Here is a 22369-nt window from a genome sequence, read left to right on the forward strand (position 1 = left end):
ATGGCAGTGCTGCAGCTAAATGACAATTTGACAAAAAACTAAATCTGTAATGAACAATCTGCAAGCAGGAAATTCCTTTGGCAGTTCTTCTGTTTCTCTCTCTTCCCCAATTTTCACCGTGTATGCACCAGTCACAAGGAACTCACTGAATGACACATCTGTCATTTGACTGAGTGACGGAATAGTCTTTATGCACTTCAGTGCCAGTAATTGTTAGGTCCTTCTGTGTCTTGTTTTTAATATTTCTTGATCCAGCACTGTCCAACATGGGCTGCAACATGTCTTTGCTCTCACTAGGGGGCAGATTGTAGAAAAAGAACTGTGGTGCCATCTGAATAAATCTAATAGAAAAGAATACAGTTGGTTTAAGTCTGAACCATGAAAGACATACAAATCCACATTTGTAATAGACTGTTTCAAAAAATGCACTAACCCCTGCTGACAAAATTAGTCTATAATCTGTGCAGATTTACAGGATTAGCCAAAATCCAATACATGCAAGGTACCCAAAACATGCATGATAAAAACATGTTTGTGTCTTGTTTTCACGGAATGAAGACCAAACTGTATGAGCTCCTCTAATCCCAGATATTGCTGGCACAGGGCAGAAATGTAATGACAAAGGGGTTTACCCAGACATGTAAAACACACTTACACTTCAGGGGAAATTTCTGAGACGGTTCTGATGCAGTTATTTTCAGACAGGGTGTACTCGTGAAACAGCACCCACTCTGGAAAGCCCATCTTTTGTGCTGTGGCCCCATAGCTGGAGAAGGGGTGCACTTGGGCCATATGCTTGTGAGTGAGCATAAAGTAATTCCCAGACCCATCCACATCCCTAGCAATCTACAAAGAAGGTGACAGTTGAGGTAGGAAAGTCATAGCTGAATATAAATAGTACAAGTAGTGTATTGATTCATACTACATTTTAACAAACCTGCATGAAAAAACCTGCCAGCAGAGCTCTCTTGATGTTGCCTGTGTTGGTTTTTGTGCCGAAGCAGGGCTCTGAGATGGGCAATTCGATCCTCCGCAGGATGTCTGTCAGCTCGGACCTGGTGGCATCAGCAGTCTGCAGGGCAGTGTGGTTCAAGAAGTAGTCCTTGCACCACCTCTCAACACTAAAGTCTGTAAGGGAGGGGGATGGAACGCAATCAATCAGAGAGACCTCAATGTATATGAAGATCAGTTTTTACAACTGATACAGAAAATAAACAAAACAAAGGCTCAACCATTGAGTTTACATGGCTCTCTCTGGCTCTGTTTGAAGGCATTGTAGATGTTTATGAGGGTAAAGTGGTCCCCCTCAGGGTGCTGAAACTTCCTGTGGCATTGCACTGCCTTGTGGGTCATACCGACAGGTGGCTCCAGGAAGCAGCTTGGTGCTGTAACAGAATGAGTATGGTTGGCATTGTGTCTAAGAAGCAACTAAATCAAATTCAGCAGGAAAACAGCCTGGACTATAGCCATTTTAGGAATGTAAGCAACAAAGGTCAAGGTCCAAAAATGACACTATCTGGTAAATGCAATGAATCCTGATAGATTTTTTGTATTAATTTTACACACATACCAGATAGCATAGCTGCAATAGTGGCTACCTCGCTCACACAGTCAAACTCGCAGGAGGCCAGCAAAGCCTTGGCCATTTGGGCGTCCAGCGGGAACTCAGAGATTATGATTCCGATCTCGGACAAGTTCCCATCGTTGTCTAAGGCCGCCAGGTAGTCCAGTTCCTCCAAAGCCTGCATCAAACCTTCTGGATCTAGACAGAGGACAGCAGAGAATAACGGGTGAGCTAAAGATCTTTAGAAAATGTGAAAACCGTATGATGAATGGGTAGTCTATGTGAGCATTAGACCTCTGATCTTAACTTGTGATACAAGTGAAATTATACATAATTATAATACATATGAGAACACAAAACTACATGGTCCCAGTAATATCTTTGACAGGAATGCAGAAGGGATGTGTTTCAGGGCATTTGGACATGCAACTTCCTGCTCTGGCCTAACGAGAGACATTGTGCAACCACTAATGACCTGGCCCCTTTTAGTCTGTCCCCTAACTGTTCCCAAGCAGCCAAGGGGACGTGAGGACGACCTGGACAAAGGCTGGTGGCAGAGCTCTGTCAGTCCCGGTCATCCACGCCTGACTGGGTCCAAACAGCACAACCGAGAACCCATCTGTATACCACGCTCTCCACTGGACCAGTACACCCCCCTCCCCATGGCGCACACACACACACCCCAAACCATATATACACACACACACCCTACACCCTCACCCCCCCACACACACAGAGTTCAGTTAACATGGAACAGCATTGCCCAACCTGGTCTGGTGAGGAAGTGGCAGCGTGCCAGACCTGCTATCTCCATCCTCTTGAGGAAGAGGACAGTGGAGGTGATGTTGGTCTCCAGGATCTGGGGGGACGTCTCGGCAGGAAGCCGGCTCTCCTCTGAGTACAGGCAGAAACACTTCCCTGGAAATGGTGGGCAGAATACAGGCCATGGAAAGACTGGGCTTGAAGAGGAATGGCATTTTCGGAAAAGCTAATGTTGAGTGGATTGTCATTAGACTGAATTGACCAAGCAAATCAACTTTAGCACCCTAATTCAAGTCCACTGAGAACAGGAGTTTACTGACCTGCTGCTTGAGTAATCTGTTTGCAGATGTCTGCCTGGCACACACTGATGGGTTGTAGAACTTCAGAGTTAGCCCGTATCCTAGGATTGTATACCTGGCACCAGCATTGCAACCACAAGTTAAATAACCATACAACTGTCAGTAAATTACAGTGAATGTTTGGCCGGCATCATACGTACAAATCGTTTCTCCACTCCCGTGTCAATGACAAAGTTGATAGAGTCCACAGCCCAGAACTTGTCCTCACCCCGATGTGTTGAGAGAAATACCCGTCTGGTCTTGCTCTGCTCCCCGTCCAGGATAGAGGGAACCCAACGTTGCCACTGTACCTGGCCCAGCCCCATGCACAGGTTAACTGGCACCAACTGGCCAAGGTCAGCCCCCAGCCTGGTGCCCTCTTTCTGGAGGATACTGCAGGCACAGTCAACTTCCTATATGGAGGGTAAACATGCAGTTAGTTAGGTCGATAAATATTTAGACAGTAACACAATTGTCATCATTTTGGTTATGTATGCCACCACAATGGATTTGAAAGGAAACAATCAAGATGTATATTAAGTAGTCTGTCATCTTTAATCTGAGGGTAGTTACATCCAAATTGGGTAACCGCTGTATGAATTACACCCCATTTGTATATGTGTGCCCCCCAATTTCAGGGGTTCAAAAGTAATTGGACAATTGGCTGGTCAGCTGTTCCACGACCAGGTGTGTCCCCTCATTAGTTACAGGTAAGCAGAAAAAAACTTCTGTATTTAAGTGTGACATTTGCATTTGGAATATTTTGCTGTTAATCTTCAATATGAAGTCCAAAAAGCTGCCACTGTGAGTGGAGCAAGCCATCACAAATCTAAACAAACCAATCAAAGAGATAGCAAAAATATTGGATGTGGCCAAATCAACAATTTGGAACATTCTATAAACAAAGAACGCACCGACGAGTTTCGGAACACCAAAAGGTTCTGGATGACCACGACTGTGGTGGATGACAGAATAATTATTTCCCTGGTGAAAAACCTCTTCACAAGTTGGTCAGATAAAAAACACCCTCCCGGAGGTAGGTGTATCTGTATCAAAGTCAACAATCAAGAGAATACTTTACCAGAGTAAATACAGAGGCTGTTTACCACAAGATGTAAACCATTGGTAAGCCCCTAAAACAGGAAGACCTGATTAAACATTTAAAGGACCATGTACAGTTCTGGAACAGTCTTGTCCCATCCTACGGAGAGATGACACAAAGATCAACTTGTACCAGAATGATAAGAAGAGTATGGAAAAGGGAAGAAACTGTTCATGATCCAAAACATACCACCTCATCTGTGAAGCATGGTGGAGGTAGTGTTATCGCATTGGCATGTATAGCTGCCAAGGGAACTGGTTCCCTTGTATTAATTGATGATGTGACTGCTGACAAAAGCAGCAGGATGAATTCTGAAGGGTTTAGGGCTATGTTTTCAGCCAAATGCTTCAAAACTCATTGGACAGCGCTTCACAGTTGGACAATTGACACAGCAGATGGACAATGACCCAAAGCATACTGCAAAACAACCCAATACTTCTTTAGGACAGAGAATTGTAATGTTCTGCAATAGCCAAGTCAATCACCTGACCTGAATCCAACTTAGCATGCCTTTCAATTGCTGAAGACAAAACTGAAGGTTAAATGATTCAAAAACAAGCAGGAACTAAAGACAGCTGCAGTACAGGCTTGGCAGAGCATCACCAGGGAAGAAACCCAGCATCTGGTGAGGTTAGGGTTATGGGATCCAAACTTCAGGCAGTCATTGACTGCAAATGATTTGTAACCAAGTATTAAAACTCACAATTTATTTTATGTGTTTTTGTTCGTGTGTCCAATTACTTTTGAGCCTCTAAAATTGGGGGGCACACATAAAAATGAGGTGTAATTCCTGCACCCTTCACCCAATTTGGATAAAAACTTGCCCCAACATTTCAGAAGAAAGTCTACACGTAAAGCACATCTTGATTGTTTCCTTTCAGATCCATTGTGGTGGCGTACAGAGCCAAAATGATGACAATTGTGTTCCTGTCCGAATATTTATGTACTTAACTGTTATACCCTGCATCTCTACACACCATATCCAAGTACATATCTTCTGGCTACACAATACATGGTTTTTAAATCTGTAAAATGAAATGCATTACTTTTTTTTGCTCAAAAAGGCACATAGACACAGATTACTGTGGTGATTTATTAAACGTCTTTCTACACGTAAATATTTTGTCACAAAACTAGTAAATGAAAAGGCTTGAGTTGGCAACTCTATTGACAGGCCTGCGAGCTGATGGCTCATTGTCACGCATGGGGGGGACAGACGTCCTTTTTAAACACACACGGCCATTGTCATCGAAACCGTGCGAGCCATGGAGTTATTTTAGTGCCAGCACAAACTGAATCGGAATTTAATCATTTTGAATTTGAAATGGTAAAAACTGAAAATGACATACGTATGCAACATTTGAAATTGTATTTGTTTCTGAAATAATGTTAATGGTTTGGTGGAGTTCCAAATTCAATAAGAAATTTCCATTTTGAAATTCAGTTTCTCCTCAGAGGAACTCCAGTCAATACAAGGTAGAGTTTTCAGTGCACATGCTGAAATACAGCATTGTGCGGGTCCGAAGATAAATCATTGTCACTGTAGTGTGTAGCTACCCCCTGGCATGAGTCTGCACAGGAGCTGATCTTGCACTTAAGATATATTGTTGTTTTTGCTGCACTGTACTAGGCACAATACTAGACGTTATTGTGAGACTGTCACTAATGAATTAACATGTTGGGGTGCCCCAGTGGCTAACTGGTAAGTGTGTGTACCACAAAGAGTGAGGCCTATCACATGGGCCTGGGGTTTGATTCTGGGCTGGACCATTTCTTGAATGTCTTCCCCTTTTTCCCCCTCCCTCCTGAATTGGAACTCTTTTTATTTGATCAAATCTGGGGGGTATTCCAGGTAGCGGGTTTAGTGAAAACTCTGAGTTGGTTAAGCCTGCAAAGTGGCATACTTCGGGTTTTCCGTTCCAGAAAGAGAGGTAACGAAACCTTTTGGTAAGTTTCCATGGTAACTTACTCCGTGTAACAAACCTGGGCTGCATTTCCCGATAAAGATGGATCGTAGCAACGATCGAGCAAAAAACAAAACCATCGATATTTCTTACGTGCGTTTCCCAAACATGCTCGTAAGGAGTAGGCTAATCAATGCGCTTTCAAGAGCTACAAATTTTCAAGAGACACTTGAGCTACGATGTCTTTGGGAACGGCCCATAAAACTAAGATTTGTTGTACGATTGATTCTACGATCAACTAGGCTTACAACGCTTTCGGGAAACGCAGCCCTGCTCGCTAGCAGGCTTTTCATGCCAAACTCTGCGTTTATACCCATAGACATAATAAAGAGTAGACGCTGCATCAACCGCTACTGCTTACTGGCGCTGTCGAGCCGTGGGGCCGCCATCTTGGAACGGGCAACCGCTCCACTCAGTGTAATATGTTTGACTGGGGCAAGGAGCTGTCAGCGCATTTTATTAATCATACCGAACTGAATACCGAACTGATTTTCACGCGGTTTGCTTTGCTGCAAAGGTCATGCATGTAGCTATGATACAGGACGTGGTTATTCTTTTCACAAAATACAACCAATAGTATGGTAATGTTAAATCTTACTTGTGAAAAGTAATCCCCCGAGCCCTGTTTGCGATTGTCCGCCGATTTTAGCAGGAAAATGCTGCACAGTGCTGGCATATTGTTTATTCTGATGCTACACAACTAGGAATTTGCCCTGTCCGATATGGCGGCTACATTTCTCGCGCCCAGCAGCCAATGGAGCATACTCTTTATTATGTCTATGTTTATACCTATCCGCTCCCACTTTCTGAGCCTGATAGCGTTGGCAGACATGGGATATCCTTTCCTGGTTCAGCTGACCGATCTCGAACACAATTTTATTTGCTTAGTAACTAAGTTAGTTATACGCCGGGAGAGGATTTTAAGACTGCGATTGAATAGCTACCTAGGCTAACATTACCGTTTCCCGTCACAATCTGTAATTTATTTTAGCAACATTCTCAGGCCTACATCGCAAATGTTTCTCGCCATGGACGTGCACTCAGAACTGACCAAATATTTGGCACTGAAATAAAGACAATTAATTGAAATTGTATTTGATCTTCTTCATTGCTTACAAATAGAAATCTAACGATGAGTAGGGTCTATGTTTATCGGCTATTGTTCCTTACAATTTACATGATTCACCTGTGACCATGTTCCATTCCGTAACTGAATGTTTCAGCAAATTTATTTCAAGATGGTAGGGGGTCAATATTGACCCAACAACCAAAACGAATTCCCCTATGGTTTGAAGGAAGATGGTAAACTGAACAGTGTATTAACTTTAACCAAATAATGCCAATACCAATGGAATTACAGTTAGTTGACTCTATGGGTTAAATCAGAGCAAGAATGGTCAAAGTAAGGTTAAATAATATAACCATTTAATCATATTGCAAATGAATTAAGTCAATGGTTAACTCTTACCTACTCTACCATGATTATTGTAAACCAGAGATAGAAAGCAAGAGGTGAGGATGAAGGAGTAGGACAAGCCAGAGCTGAGGAGAAGGTCTCAGGAGGTCAAGAATCCACAGATGCTTCACAATTCCTTTTATACCCAAGAACAACTAATCACACCACAATCTTGACCCTTACTTATCAACATGACTAGCAATGCTACAGTAAGTTACACAATGATGTGTGAGAGCCATAAAGTTGAAACTCCATCCAGTAAGCCTTTATTCTTCTGCCCTAAGTACACCATCTCTTGGTCAAAATAGAAATTCAGCAAATTCAACAATTAATATTAATATAGGCTATTGTTTCAACAATTAACATCACCACATTAATTCCACACAAGCCTGTAAATAAAAGTACATGGGGAGCTACCAGTAGCTACATAATTCTCTGCAACCATTTCTGCGGCAGCATTCAATGTCTCTTCGTCATCTTAATCATCATCATCCTCATCCTTTGATGAAAAGTATTCGGTTGGGGGAAACTGCAACTACAAGTTGAAATAAGCACCAATTGATATTTACTTTGTATCATGTCGAATATGATTAAAACCAAGGTGACGTCCAGGCTACAATCACAAGCGTATAGCCGAAGCAAAATATGTCTTACCTGTTCGTAGTATGTTTTTGTATTTATATATGTATATATATCATTGAAAATGCTATCTTATTAAGTCCATCACTTTTTATCCTGTAATATTGGCGGACAGTGGGGTTAAATGTTCAACATATGGACTGGCTATTACATTCAAATGTATGCATTGACTTGGCGGTTTGTCTCCCACACCAATTGTTTACGCTGCTACAGCCGTGTTGTTTTTTCCAGAATATGTGCTCAGATTGACCATAAACACTAAATAAAACTTCTATTTGAAGTGTGGTGAAGTAGGACAACGTTTTAGAGTAACTCAACTCAGAGTTCAGGGTTAGGCTCAGAGTTTGTTAAACCAGCTACATGGAATACCCCCCAGGAGTCCCTGGATGAGTGCCTGATTTGAGGAACTACATTTGAAAGCGGAATTCTGAACTGAATTTGAAACTCCACCGAAACTGAAATAACACAATAAAAAGTTTGGCATACAATTATCAGTTCCACATCATTCTCTCTGTAATTATCTCTCTTGCTTTCTCTCTTACTCACTCTCAAATTTTTAGAGCTGCAAACGTCCTCTGTTGGCACTAGTGTTGATCTAAACTACAACAGCCATGAGGACAGGTATTAGCACACCTTACCTGAGCCGAGGCCAGGAAGACGGCAACATCCCCCTCCTCCTTGGTGCGGTGGATCTCCAGCACCAGCCTGAGCGCTGAGTAGAAGTAGTCCTTATGGCTGCTGTTACTGTAGACCACCTCGGCCTTGCTCGCACTCTCCAGGGCGATGACGGGAACGCTGCCGTAATGGCCGAGCAACCTGTCCGTCATGGGGGGGGCAGTGAGGACCACCATACGGAGCTCCGGCCGGTGGAGGAGGATATCCTTGAGCAGGCCCAGCAGGATGTCAGTGCTCACCGTCCTCTCGTGGGCCTGGTCGATGACAATGGCGCCGTAGCGCTCCAGGAATGGGTCGGACATCAACTCCCTCAGGAGCATGTCATCAGTGCAGAACCTGGACCATTGGGGATAAGACCGGAGTTAATGGTAGAAAGTGGATCCTGTGGGATGAGGCTTATGCAGAAATCTGTTTAACTCAGTTTAGTCTGGAACATAGACTAACAAATGTATGAGAACAGCCGTTAATATGTGACATGTGCCCCCATAATAACTTAAATAGGCACAACAGACACACCGGAATACACACTGGCTGGCCCCTTTAATAGGCAGGTCTAGTGCTGAGACAGCTCCTTCAGAGTCAGAAGAGGCCCATGTCCATGTGGGCAGTGGTGGTGTGTGGTTCACGTTCAAGTGTTGAGATTAAGAAGCCCTAGATCAAACTGTGACAAGTGGTGTCTGGTGCGTGTGGCTTATAGTATGGTGGTTTATGTGACTCCAGACGAGGGTTTTGCTCGATTAAGCATCAAAAGTCCTGGACCTTCACTAACATCTGCGTATCGACATTCTATCCACTAGTCATTGCTGTCAGCTCCAATTCCTCCGAGGCAGACCTGAGCACGGTGTCGGAGGAGCAGCATGTCTCCAGGGGGATAGTGTAGCCCACTTCGTGCCCAATGTTGACGTCCATCTCGTCCGCTACACGTAGAGCCAGGTCCACGGCCTGCTGCCGATGGGTCTGGGTACACACCACCATGCCATGCCGGTACTGGGCTGACAGGCAGAACTCAGCACACCACTGAGGGATCTGCAACACATGGAAACATGGATCTGCAACACAGCACATTCAAAGTGCCTCCCGCTACATGTTAGGCCTAGAGGCATTGTGGTGAAGGCAGTTGACAAAAATAAACAAACGTATTATTTAATTTCTCTAAAGTAATTAAAAGCATGGTTCAAAATAATCCAGAGCTGATTGTGGGCTGCCAATGCTATGGGAATCCATAAAAGCAAAAGCTTTGAGAGTTTAATTGTACAAGTGTAAACAAACAAAAGATGAACAACAAGCGACAGTGTTGACAAGAGACATCCTGTGGTATTAGCATCCATAATGCTAAATTGCTTTGGCAGCACGTGCCTCTTCCAGTGATCACAGCTCAGCAGTGGGAGGTCCCCTGTAAAGGCTGCACGACTTAGCCAACAGCTGGACCCTTTGTCCAACCTACCCACCTATCTTTCTGTCTCCCTGCTTGCTTGCCTGCCTGCATGTCTGGCTGGCCCCATCATAGCGTGCAACAACAGCATCTGCTGAGCGGGGAGGATCATTCAAAGCTCCGCTCCGCTCCCCTCTAGTCGGGCAGGCTACTGTCACTGTGTCACATTCTTTTTCAGTGGAGCTCACACTGGCTGTGTGCGTTTTTGATCTATTTTGTAATAAATTCAACCTTTCTATTGGGAAATTAAAAGGTGCACAGCAATTTAGTCAAAGGCAATTCATTCAACTACGTTCATGATATCGAATGTGAGCAGAGCCCAAGTTTCTCTAAAACTAGACAAAGGTAGGCATACGTATGTACATACCATTGCTGCAGTGTGATTAACTGATATCAATATCAAATTCCCTGTCAGTAGGCTATATTTAGGAGTACCTCATGAGAGAACCTATTGCCAATGACTTGGTGGTAATGAGGTCAGGGCAGTTTACAAAAGAGCTAATTTGAAACTGCGTTTGTTCTTGGTCAAATATTGTTTTAACAATTTTAACAATTGACAAGAGACATTCAAAGAGTCTATCCAATCCAATAATAATCTAGGCCATGGAATGCCCAAGCATTATAAACTCACCTGAGTGCTTTTACCAGTCTTTGTTGAACCAGATACAATCACTAGTTTATTGTTCACCAGTGTGCCCAAAAGTTCGCTTCTGGCTTTCCAGACTGCTAGAGTCTTCCTTTCTTTCAACAGTTTGTAGTAGCGTGAGGAGAAAGGCAATCCATCAAACTGATTCAGCTCAAGATCATCACCAAAGCCAAACGGTTCATCTGAACAGTCGGTTTCATGACTTTCTTCCGACATGTCACACGTATCTGTCATTACCGTGACTTAAAATCCAGACGCGAGTGCAACACTTTGTGCCAACAACTTGTCAAAAGTAGCGGACGATCTAACAGTCTCTAAACACGGCGATGCCTCTCCACTGGAATAACCTGCAAATGTCTCTCCATGTGAAAAGTATTTTGGAGAGTAAAACTGGGTGACAGAGACAAAATAACTGTGTGGTCAAGACTATTCAAATTAATCGATTCCTATCCGTCAATCATCGGAGAGGCTGGGAACAGTGCTCAGCAGCACTGTGCAGCACACTGGTAACTGCGTGCTCGGAGGCTCCACGTGCTGTGATGTGCATACACACAGGCAACTCTAGGTTCTAAAACTCGGGGTGCAAAGGGTATTGTTTTTTAATTTTTGCTTACAAAAAACATGCTTAAAATTAATAGTAGATCCTAAAATGGAACCGTGATAGAGCATACAACTCTGACCTCACTTAAAAATTTCCTAAAATAATTTAATGTTTTTTTTTACATGAAATGTACGGTAGGGGGGGCAGATGCACCCCCTGCACCCCCAGTAAAATCGCATATGCATACCACCATCTTCAGTAGCATTTGTATTTTTGCTTTATGTAATATAAACATTACCTTTGACTCATGTAGGCTATATGCTGAAAATGACAACCCAAATTTGTAACTAAAAGATTCTGTCTCTCCAGCCTCCCTGAAGCACTGTGTCGACCAGCAGCCCGGTGTTCACCAACATCTTTAACACAAAAGCCAAGGCCAACAGGACTTTATAACTACAGACCCGTTCATAGCCGCGGGAACAGGGGGGGTGCTGGGAGGGGGGGGGGGGTTAATGTCGCGGGGCGGTGCCGCGGTGGTGGATTTTCAAGTCATGCTGTCAGCAGGGGGTGCAGCACCCTCAGCACCCCTAGTTCCCGTGGCCATGGACCCGTTGCCCTGACCTCTGTGGTAATGAAGTCTTTTGAGCGCCTGGTGCTGGAACACCTCAAATCCATCACGGACCCTCTTCTGGACCCCTTGCAGTTTGCCTACAGAGCCAACCGGTCTGTAGACGACGCAGTAAACAAGGCCCTCCACTTCACCCTCCAGCACCTGGACTCCCCGGCATCCTATGCCAGGATCCTGTTTGTGGACTTCAGCTCTGCTTTCATCACTGACTTCTTGTCTGACAGGAAGCAGTGCGTCAAGCTGGGAACACACATATCTGACTCCCGGTCCATCAGCACCGGATCTCCTCAGGGCTGCGTCCTTCTCCCTCTGCTCTTCTCCCTGTATACCAACAGCTGCACCTCCAGTCATCAATCTGTCAAACTCCTGAAGTTTGCAGATGATACCACTCTCATTGGGCTCATCTCTGGTGGGGATGAGTCTGACTACAGGTGGGAAGCTGACAACCTGGTGACCTGGTGCAGCCAGAACAACTTGGAGCTCAATGCTCTTAAAGGGGTCATTGATCGCAAAACCAAATTTACCTTGTCACAGTTGAATAACGACAGTTCAGTGGGTAAAATGGACATACAGTGAACCTCAAAGTTTTCGTGGAAGTTTTTGAGAGAACAATCGTTTAAGCTGAATTCGGGTGAAGTACTGAGTTAACATTTATTTGACGTATGGCGTAAACATAATAACGTTATCAACATAACATCATCGACACACAAACATAAGACACTAACACAAAGACAATTCCATCCAGCTCCATCTAGCATTCTAGAATGGAACCGGGAGAATCCAGTCCACCAGCACTACCCAGCTGATGGCCCTGAACCCCCCAAGAACATTCTTCAATAGACCATTTTATAGATACGACAGTTCTCAAAAGTCATTGGTCCATCCTACAGACATGCAGCTTTACCAAATCTCTTCTGTTATTGGTTAAATCCTTAGAACAATACTGCTGAATCCACATTGTCTTCAGACCAACTGTCTCTTCCCCCTAGGTGACAAGAACTCTCCCAGGTCCCTGTACTTACTGTAAGTCGCTCTGGATAAGAGCGTCTGCTAAATGATTAAAATAAAATAAATAAACTTATTTGAAAACACATTAATTGTACATAGGCCCAAAATGTCTTTCACAAAGTCTATTACCACCTCTTTCCTATGCAAATCTCACAATGAAAATATAGCTGCAAGCAGGGGGTCAGATGACCCAGAAGAAACTTTCGACATCAAGAGGGTTGCGAGTACACGCAGCAAGTTTGGCGTGAATCCATCAAAGATTTGGTGAGATACGACACAACTTTCAGTTTGGCGGCTCTGCTGCCGATTTTGATCGGCTGTACCGGACAAACGGTTTCAAAAATAAAAAAATATTTTGATAGTTTGTGTGAGGAATGCATTGACTATATAGCTATACAGCTTGACTACAGGTAGCTAGTTACTTACAGTCTCGCTAAACAGAGAATCAGAGACATGACCAGCTTGTCGGCTTTGGCTGGATTTGAACCTCTGACGTTGCCGTTACCAGGACACCAAATTATCCTAGTGAGCTATTCTCAGTGCTGGAAATCATAGATATCAGTTACTGTGTAAAAATATAAGCAGTTTTTCTGTGGCAAGCAGTTGTCAGATTTGGCCCAAGTATAAACAGCTGTAATTCAGTCCTATTTTGATGACATCTGTCAATGACAGTGAACATTTTATACAATTTGTAGGAGGAGTGGGACAAAAACGTTTTATTAATTCATTCAAAATGGCAGCATCAATTTGGCTGGTATCACAAGTTAATATGTGTCAGACACGGGATCGCCCCCCTAGAGGTTAGAGGACACATATCTACAAAGCACAATAAATCTGACTCTTCTTGAGTTTAGATCCCCTGAGAATGAAAAATTATCATTAGGGTTCCTCCGGTAGGAAGGAACCTATGGCTGAGTGGTGAGGGAGTCGCGCTGGTGATCAGAAGGTTGCCGGATCAATTCCCAGCCGTGCCAATTGACGAGTGTCCTTGGGCAAGACACTTCACCCTACTTGCCTCAAGGGAATGTCCCTGTGCTTACTGTAAGTCGCTCTGGATAAGAGCATCTGCTTAGTGTAAATGTGTTAGTTTTATAATTATTTTATTATAGTACCTCCAGTAGGAGGGAACCTATTGTATTTGTTAGTTTTATTATTATTATTATTAATCTTCTTCTCCTTGCGCCACAATAACTCAACATGTTATTGGTAACACATTTTCTAATTTGGCACATTGATACTACATCCGAGTGGGTACCCGCACCCCAAATATGGGACACCTTCGACTGTATGGGGCGCCACAGGCCACGCCCTAAAGTCCGATTTTTTAAGTGATGGCATTTCCACCCCATTCCTGCAATTCTTCTGAAACTTAGTGTACATGCCTAATTTCTCATGGGAAACAAAAAAGCCTCAAGGACCCATAAGGTCCGCCATGATGGATTGTCCCGTACAGTGAAAACTTGGGGAAATCTTTACATTTACATTTATTCATTTAGCATATGCTTTTATCCAAAGCGACTTCCAAGAGAGAGCTTTAAAAAAGTGCATGGGTCACTGATCATAACCCCGGGATATCCCTAAACATTGCGGGTGGCCAAACATGAAGCATACATGTGAAAAAAACTAAAATAAGTGCCAAAGGGAAGAACTATAAGAGCATGTAGTTAAACAAGTTACAATTAAACAACATGAACCTCAAAAAGTGCAAGAGTTTACCTGTAGAAAAGCAAGCAACAGTAAAAATATTTCACAGTGAGTACAATAATTTTAAATCAGTTACAGCTAACCAACAAGAGCAACAAGTCTCTAAGTAAGAGTCATTGTGATCCTGGAGGAAACTAACATAATGTCCAGCAAATCATTCCTAAGTACCGTTGTATTCCCAGAACAAATGCGTCTTGAGCCTTTTCTTGAAGGTGGGGAGACAGTGTCTCTGATGGAGGTGGGGAGTTGATTCCACCACTGGGGGGCCAGGCAGGACAAGAGCTTGTGTTGGGACTGGGTGGTCTTGAGCGGTGGGACCACCAGACGGTTGTCAGAAGAAGACCGTAGGTGGCGGGTGGGGGTGTAAGGCTGGAGGAGAGACTTGATATAGTCGGGTGCAGTCCCGTTTAAAATGCCTCTCCTCTCAAACCAAAGGTCCAATTGTCTTGACATTTTGTTGTCTTGCCCTCTGCCCCCTAGTGGCGGGTTGTTGTTTGTGTTTCCCGGTTGTGGGTGTGGCCATGGTCTCCAGTTCCAATCACCTACTCCTCTGCCTCAGTCTCCACACCTGTCTCCCATCAACTCATCAGCCCTGCAGTTTATCAACCCTGGTTTTAACATCATTCATTCGCCGGATAATAGTTTCGTTTACCATCGGTAGTATACTCCCGGTTACAGTAAGACTAGTATTTTTTGTGTGAGACATTTCTGTACTGACCTTTTTTGCCTGTGCCTCCAGGATCACCAACCTTGCCTCCCAGCCAAACCCTGCACAGCCTACCCTGCCGTCCTGTCTGTTTTCCATCACCATCATTCCCCTCTGCACTTACCCCAACATTAAACCCTTTCTGGACCATCCCTTCGTTTATTTGTGTCTGTGTTGTGCACTTGGGTCCACCACCACCACCCCGTAACATTTGTACAGATGTGTAGAATTGATGTCGTTATATAGGGTGACATGGATTAATTCAAAATGGCTGAAAGGGGTGTATATGTAAATATCCACATTGCCACAATATCTTTGTGTCAATTAATTTAATATAATTTTGACTGATGGTTTTTCAAACCTAATAGGGTTCAAGATTACATCACTCTGAAGTACCATAAACACTTTCACCTGGTATGTCAAACTATGATTGAATTAGAGCTGTTTCAACTTTGGCTCTATCTAACAACGCTTACCACGGGAGATAACAGCTTACTTTTTTATACAATAACTGAACATGACAATATTCAACACTGAGAATATCTCAATGAGGTGGGACGGTGACCTGGAAAGTATAAGGTCGTAGGTTCGAATCCAGCCACAGTGTTTGAGCCTGTCTTAAAGTTGAATATCTGTTTAGTTAAACAGGATGACATCGTTCTTAAGTACCATGCACGATTTCACCTTGTTGTGTCAAAAGATCATTGAATTACAGCTGTTTAAACTTTGGCCGAATCGAACAACCCATTCTACAGGAGAAATTTTTTATACAGTAACTGACCACATCCTTGAGGGTAGCTCAACAGGTTGAAACAGTGCAAGGTCACAGGTTCGAATCCAGGCACAGTCTTTTGGCCTGTCATCATTTTGATTACTTGTTTAGTTAAACAGACAGACATCGTTCTGAAATACCATGCGCAATTTAATGCAATTTCACCTTGAAATGTAAACCGTTTCTTAACCTTTGTCCCAAAGCTGACCAAAAACTAATACTCATATCACGCAGTCGGAGCACAGCTAGATAATCAGCGTCAGCACCCTTGGGTACCCAGCATGCAGTGCGGCATGTCAAAAAACACAAAGACTTGTAGAAAATAGTTTGGTTACAATAGCCGTGCGAGGGATTTCAGTTGTTGTGTTCGGTCAGTTAAATGTTTGTAATGTTATTGTTTGTATGTTAATTTAATCTTGTTGGTCACCCTGATTGTGCATGTTGTGTAGTTTAATGGGAAAAGAGTGTCGGCCGCTAATGCACCGCAAGCTGTTATACAAACAGCTGATCATGAGCTCTGCCTAGCCCTGTTGGCCACATGATTATTGGTAATTGTGCATTGACTGATATTGTGTGAAGAGACCAACTCAGAAACAGTTTCTATATCCTATAAAAAGCTAACAGTGCATGTCCACTGCAGCAACGCGAAGCGCTTGCCATCGCTTGCCTTCCCACAGTTCACCACGCTCGGGGGCGTTTCAAAAAGATACATGTAGAATGTAGTTCTCTAAAGTCACTGTTGTAGTTGTCATGGCCGAGTGTGCAGACTTGGGTTTACGTAGTCGCAACATCGATCAAAATACAACTTGTATACAAAATGCAAAACTGTTTAATAGACATACACGTTGACATGTGTAAAAAACGTTTTACTATATTCCTCAATCTCTGCTAATCTGTCGATACGATAGGGAGTTCCAGCCGGGCTAGCTAGCTAGTTACCACAGAACGAAGTTACGTAATGTGACTAAACTGAATTTGAAAGTACAAGCACACACAACTTCGGCAAACCTTGCGCCATGCATTTATTTTTATTTTTTATTAACATCTCTGTAGAAAAACAGTTATGTATCTTAGAGGACTGGGTAAGCAGCTACACAAACGATTAGTTTCTCCTCCACCTTGAAACCTAGAAAGCAGGAAACGTTTACCATGGTTGCGACGTTACGAGAAACAAGAAAACACTCCGATTGGCCATCGCTAGAGAAAATCACTCCTCATTTGCATAAAGTTGAGAAAATCTCAACTCTGTCGCGTCGCTACCCACAATGCACCACGCAAGCGATTCGCCTGGCTCCGTAGAAAATGAATGAAAACATGTTGTCGCTCGCATCGCTGCAATGTGCGTTCACACTGCAGACTTTTTTACCGCTCAGCACCGCCGGCCTTGCACCACGCTCGGGGGCGTGTCAGACAGATTCATTCAGAGCTGTGGTTCTCTTAAATCACTGTTGTAGTTTGTATAATGTCATGGCAAATGAGCAGACAAAATACAACTTTTACACACTTTAAGCAAAAATCCGACACGCATTCTAGATCTGACATGATCTTATCTACAGCACACAATAGGTTATCTTTTTCCACACTTTTTTTAAGCCGAGTGAATGATTAAATGCCACCCGCACTCTATGGAACGGGTCTTGTTCCGGCTGGAAAAAAAGATGCATCAGACATAAACATTGACATGTGTAACCTTTTGTTATATTACTCGAAATCTCTGCAAATCAATTGCTAGATTATGACTTGCCACTACACATTCACTGTATGGATAGCGAGTGGCTGCCAGCCAGCATTTCAGCGTTGAATGTCAATCGTGTGCCGGGTGAGCTAGCTAGCCAATGCAGCTTGCACAGAAGAAAGTTATGTAATGTGAAGAAACTGAATTAAAGTACAAAATACAACACACCAGGGACGTCGACAACCTCAGCAACCCTGCGCCAGGCATCATTTTTTGGTTTATGTCTCTGTAATCGAACATAGACGTATCATACAATACTGGGTACGAAGACACACATACGATGAGTGCTCTTCCATCTTGAAATTGTCAAACCTAGAAATGTTTACCATGATCAACAGTTGCTACGTTACAAGAAACAAGAAACCAACCCGATTGGCCATCGCTGGCGTTTTCACGCTCCTCATTTACATAAAGTTAAGAAAAATCCAACTTCCGCCGCCCCACTCGCCTTCCCACAATACCCAACGCGAGCAATGACGCCCCGCTCGCCTTCCCACAATGCCCTACGCGGGCGTCAATGCCTGGTTACATTGAAAATGAATTGGAAGCCGACGCCCCGCTCTGCCCGCCCTGCTGCAGTGTGAACGCACCGTAACTTATTATACTATTTACTGCTGAAACGGAGGGACGGCTCATAGGCCAACCATAGTCCAGGGTTACACACAGCCCAACCAACGGCCTAGCCAATAGAAGTCCAGTATGAGGTCGAGTGAAACCAGAGCCATAGAAAAAGAGAGTTGCGACACTTCCATAGACTCCCATTGTTATCGAGGAATGCGGAAGTTAAGCGTGTCTCATGCAACCTATAGTTCCAAACATTGTATTTTCCACCGTTGAACCCCATTAATTTTCAGTGTCTACGAAGTAAGTTAGCTGGTAAATTGATGAAAACAATGCATTATTTCATATTTCAACCACCACATATCAATTGTTATGAGTAGTATTTCATATGGCCAACTTAAGATAAACATTTTCGTAAGATTATAGCTTGTTAGATTCTAAATGCAGTTAGAGCTGTCAGAGCCATATATGGCTTATGGGGTCCGAAGCAAGTGAGCTGGTAAATTGATGAAAATCCTGCATTTTTTCATATTTCAACCACCACATATCAATTGTTATTAGTAGTATTTCATATAGCCAGCTGTAGAGAAGATGTATTGTAAGATTATGGCTTGTTAGATTATAGCTTGTTAGATTCTAAATGCAGTTTGCGCTAGACTATAGTAGAGCTATATGCAACACTTTTACTGTAGCTAGCTAAAGAGCATGTGTATCAACCAGAAGTTCGTTGGTTTATAGTCTGTCAAATTAGTTCTAGTTATTGGTGTTCTTTGGCATACAGTTTACAGAATCTGCTCTTATTAGCCTATAGTACATCTGATTATAGATAGCAACAATGAATTGCAGATTAAAGCCTTGGGTCCCCTATCGTCCAGCAACGCTCGGCAGGAATTTCAGGTCCACTCAATAGCTAGCTAGTTAGCTCAACTAGATGCATCTACTACTGCGGTCTAAGTTTTGTGAAAAGCAGACATTAAGATCACCTGCTCACTACAAACAAAAGGAGTGGAAGAACACTGGACATATTGTACAATAAAATGTTTTATTGAATTGCAGTTGGTTGCCTTGTATATTCTGTTCAATTTTTTTCTATTGAACAGTTGCCGGTGATCACGGTTAGATTCAACTTGCATCAAGTACAAACGTATTGTTAATGTGGTAAATTGTAAGTGGGCTGATGAAGAAAAAAAAAGTTGAACAAATCCCATTTACTTCAACAATCGAAGGTTAAACGTTAAGTGGAACAATATAGGCTAGCATAGCCATTTCCAGCTCTGCTTCACAATATTGCGTTATGCATTATAAGTTAATGTTATACATACATGTTAATAAAGTAGCATACATACATGATACAACACACCAGTAACCAATTGATATTGTGTTAATATACCGAAAATATCCGTGAATCGAGATGGTGCTGCTGTCGGTCCCGCCGAAAACCATTCAAACAGGTTGACAGCAGTGGGTTTTCTTTTAACTACAGCGAGCTACCGGAACCACGTGACAAAAAAGCTCTAGCTTTTTTCCTGCGTTTCACTGGCAGTGAGTGTTCACAATGTTGTAGTTCACTCCATTTTTTACCAAAAACGTCAGCGAGGACTGCCTAATGTAGATACGAGTCAGCTGAAGATAGCCAGAATATCGGATTTCTTCAACTGAGCCTGTTTCATTCGTAATTTGCCTGATAAAGCGACTTCCGTTGGCCAGCTCCATTGAAAACCATTCAAAAAAGTTGACAGCAGTGGGGCTTTTTGGAACTACAGCGAGCTACATGAACCACGTGATCACGGGTGGGCGAGATCAAAGCGTGTCACAACTCTTTTTCTTTGGCTCTGAGTGAAACGATCTGCTCAGTTCGGCCACGCCTACGTGGCCCTGATGCACTTCTCCTGTGCGCTAGCTGCTCCGTCTAGGCTGGGGGACAAGGAAGCAATGGTCAGCCCCAAACAATTTGGATCCCAGCCCAATCGTTCAATGATCACGTTTCGGCGTGGTTACTTCCCTTAGGCAGAGAAAGATTAGTCTGGCTGCCAGCCCAACTTCTCCCCTCCCCCAAAAAAATTTGGTCGGGAAGTTGGGTCTGGAGGGTCTCGTATAGGGGACAAACTACAGAAAACCAGAATCTGGGCGAACCAATTAAATTGCCAGGGCGGGCTTTATACGATGATGGACAGATGATCAACAGTAGCGTAATCACCCACGTCACAAAAGAGCGCTTAAGTTGAATTCGTTTTGAACAAACATGGCTACCGCTGGAGATCTGGGATGTTATGATACTGCCATCGAGTCTGTTTTCGAAGACATCGACAGCGCATTAATTTTGAGAGGAACAGAGAGACGCAATCAAGGTATTTGTCAATGGAAAATATGTTTTTGCCGTCCTTCCTACGGGATTCGGTAAAAGTTTAATTTATCAGCTGGCCCCGATGGAGTTGTAATCCTAAACGGAGAACTTCGTATATGCATTGCCCTTTATTGTTTCGCTCAAAAAGGTTGACCGTGTGAACAAGTACTCTCCCTACCCTTAAATTAATTTTACAACACCGGCAAAAATCGTTTGTATTCATTCTTCAAGCATATTTCAAGTCTGCTTGTAGTTTAGTTCTGTTGACAACAACTATGCGGTGCTTAACATACGTCACATACTCTGTTGCTCTGATTGGTTGTAGATCTATCCAATTGAGCGAAGAGGCATTTGTTTTCCAGGCTCGTTTGAAACACGCCCTGTAGTCAAAGCCCAACGGAGAGTTCTCAGACTCATATTCTGACTAGAATTATGAGTATGACAACGTCAGGCTAGAGGAAGATGCGTGTGTTGATAAAACTCGGGGTAGTAATCTTGGCCAATCCCTCGAGGCTCCGAAAAGCGAGTGGCTGGTTCCGAACCTCGCCGCAGTGTGTGGGATCTCTCGTCGTCCGTAGCCAGTCTGTCCTTTGAAAGAAAAATCTATTTTATGCGCTGCCCCAACCAACCACGTAGGTTGCCAATCAGCCAGCACATCGGGAACACCTGCAGAGGGACGTCTCAAAAGCACACACACCCAAACAATAGGCCTAAAGGCCGATATATGCTTCTGCGTTTTTCGAAAAACGGACACATGGGAACGCCCTCGTCTCCGTGGAACGCCCTCTGCAAGCTCTCCGTCAGCCCTCGTAGAGCCACGGAGAGCTTGACGTGCACCTCCTTAATTTTGTAACTGTCCGTCGTAGCTACGGAGAGCTACGGAGAGCTACGGAGACCCCCTTGGCTGTGATTGGTCAGAATTAAGTACCGCTTGCGTCAGGGGTAGGGGCGGGGTTGCCGTGATAGCAGGACGAACAGAATCCTTTGACCGCCATTGCTTGTAAAGTTTTTACAATTCATATTTCAGCTAAACGGTACATGTAAATCAGAATTTGAATTAAAATGTGCTGAAAAATGGGCAGTGTAGTTGCTGAAAATGTGCGTATTTTATTGATGGAACGGCTAATTTGTAAATTCGCTCCGACTTTTTGGTAACCTAGGTAAATAAACACTCAACGACGTCTTAACAAAAAACCGTTGCGCCACCTACTCTTATGGCAGTGAATTGTTTTCAACACCCACAGCCTACGGAGAACCATAAACGCAGTCTATCCGTCCGTATCCGTGCGTATCCGTGCGCCCGCCCACCCGTAAACGGAGACGCAGAAGTATATTTCGGCCTTAACAGTGCACTTTGGAAGAGTACGTATAAATGTTTTTTGCAACATCAGTTTTAATGGTGACTCTAACATATACAAATATATGTTGATTAAAATCTTTGCTGTTTTTTCCTTAAACCTACAAGAATGGCAAAATAATAGCTGATACCTTCAGCAAAAGCTTCTCGGAGTGGGTTGCTGTAAGGTTCCAGGTGGAAAAGATATGTCAGGAGAAATTTTTCAGTTGCCCTGCCTGCACTCCAGAAATGCTTGCTGTCTCCGTGGATGGAAACCGCAAGCTTTATCGCTTTAAATCAAATGCAAGGTACTCTACATGTACAGGTATGACATGTATGGATTAATATAACCCTTATATAGTCCTGATGAACAGTTTATCAAATATGAATATGTAAATAAATATGTAAAAGATCTCTTTGAAAACCACTGTATTGTGTCAGCACTTCAAAGCAAAG

The 22369-nt window shown here is 43.4% G+C and overlaps 1 protein-coding gene across 1 annotated transcript; it reads right to left on the reverse strand.

Moving 5' to 3' along the window:
- Nucleotides 1-8: 8 nt before the first annotated feature.
- Nucleotides 9-10812, reverse strand: dhx32a (DEAH (Asp-Glu-Ala-His) box polypeptide 32a). The gene is made up of 11 exons (XM_047032636.1): nt 10564-10812; nt 9333-9526; nt 8464-8836; nt 2826-3077; nt 2647-2740; nt 2333-2482; nt 1571-1762; nt 1245-1385; nt 938-1128; nt 656-846; nt 9-341 (listed from the first exon to the last, which is right to left on the reverse strand). Exons 1-11 carry the CDS (start codon nt 10810-10812, stop codon nt 143-145), a joined length of 2226 nt encoding a protein of 741 aa, XP_046888592.1. The 3' UTR covers nt 9-142.
- Nucleotides 10813-22369: the final 11557 nt, after the last annotated feature.

Source organism: Hypomesus transpacificus, chromosome 13 (assembly GCF_021917145.1).
Source record: "Hypomesus transpacificus isolate Combined female chromosome 13, fHypTra1, whole genome shotgun sequence".
In the NCBI taxonomy this organism is placed as follows: domain Eukaryota; kingdom Metazoa; phylum Chordata; class Actinopteri; order Osmeriformes; family Osmeridae; genus Hypomesus; species Hypomesus transpacificus.

Bases quoted from the DNA above. Each gene is read 5' to 3' on its own strand.
- dhx32a (XM_047032636.1), bottom strand. From the start codon at position 10,812: ATGACAGATACGTGTGACATGTCGGAAGAAAGTCATGAAACCGACTGT. The intron at 2,741-2,825 runs GTACGTATGATG...TGCTGGTGCCAG, and splicing joins CGGGAGTGGAGAAACGATTT to GTATACAATCCTAGGATACG. The intron at 342-655 runs GTAAGTGTGTTT...CTTTTCTATTAG, and splicing joins TCAGAAATTTCCCCTGAAGT to ATTTATTCAGATGGCACCAC.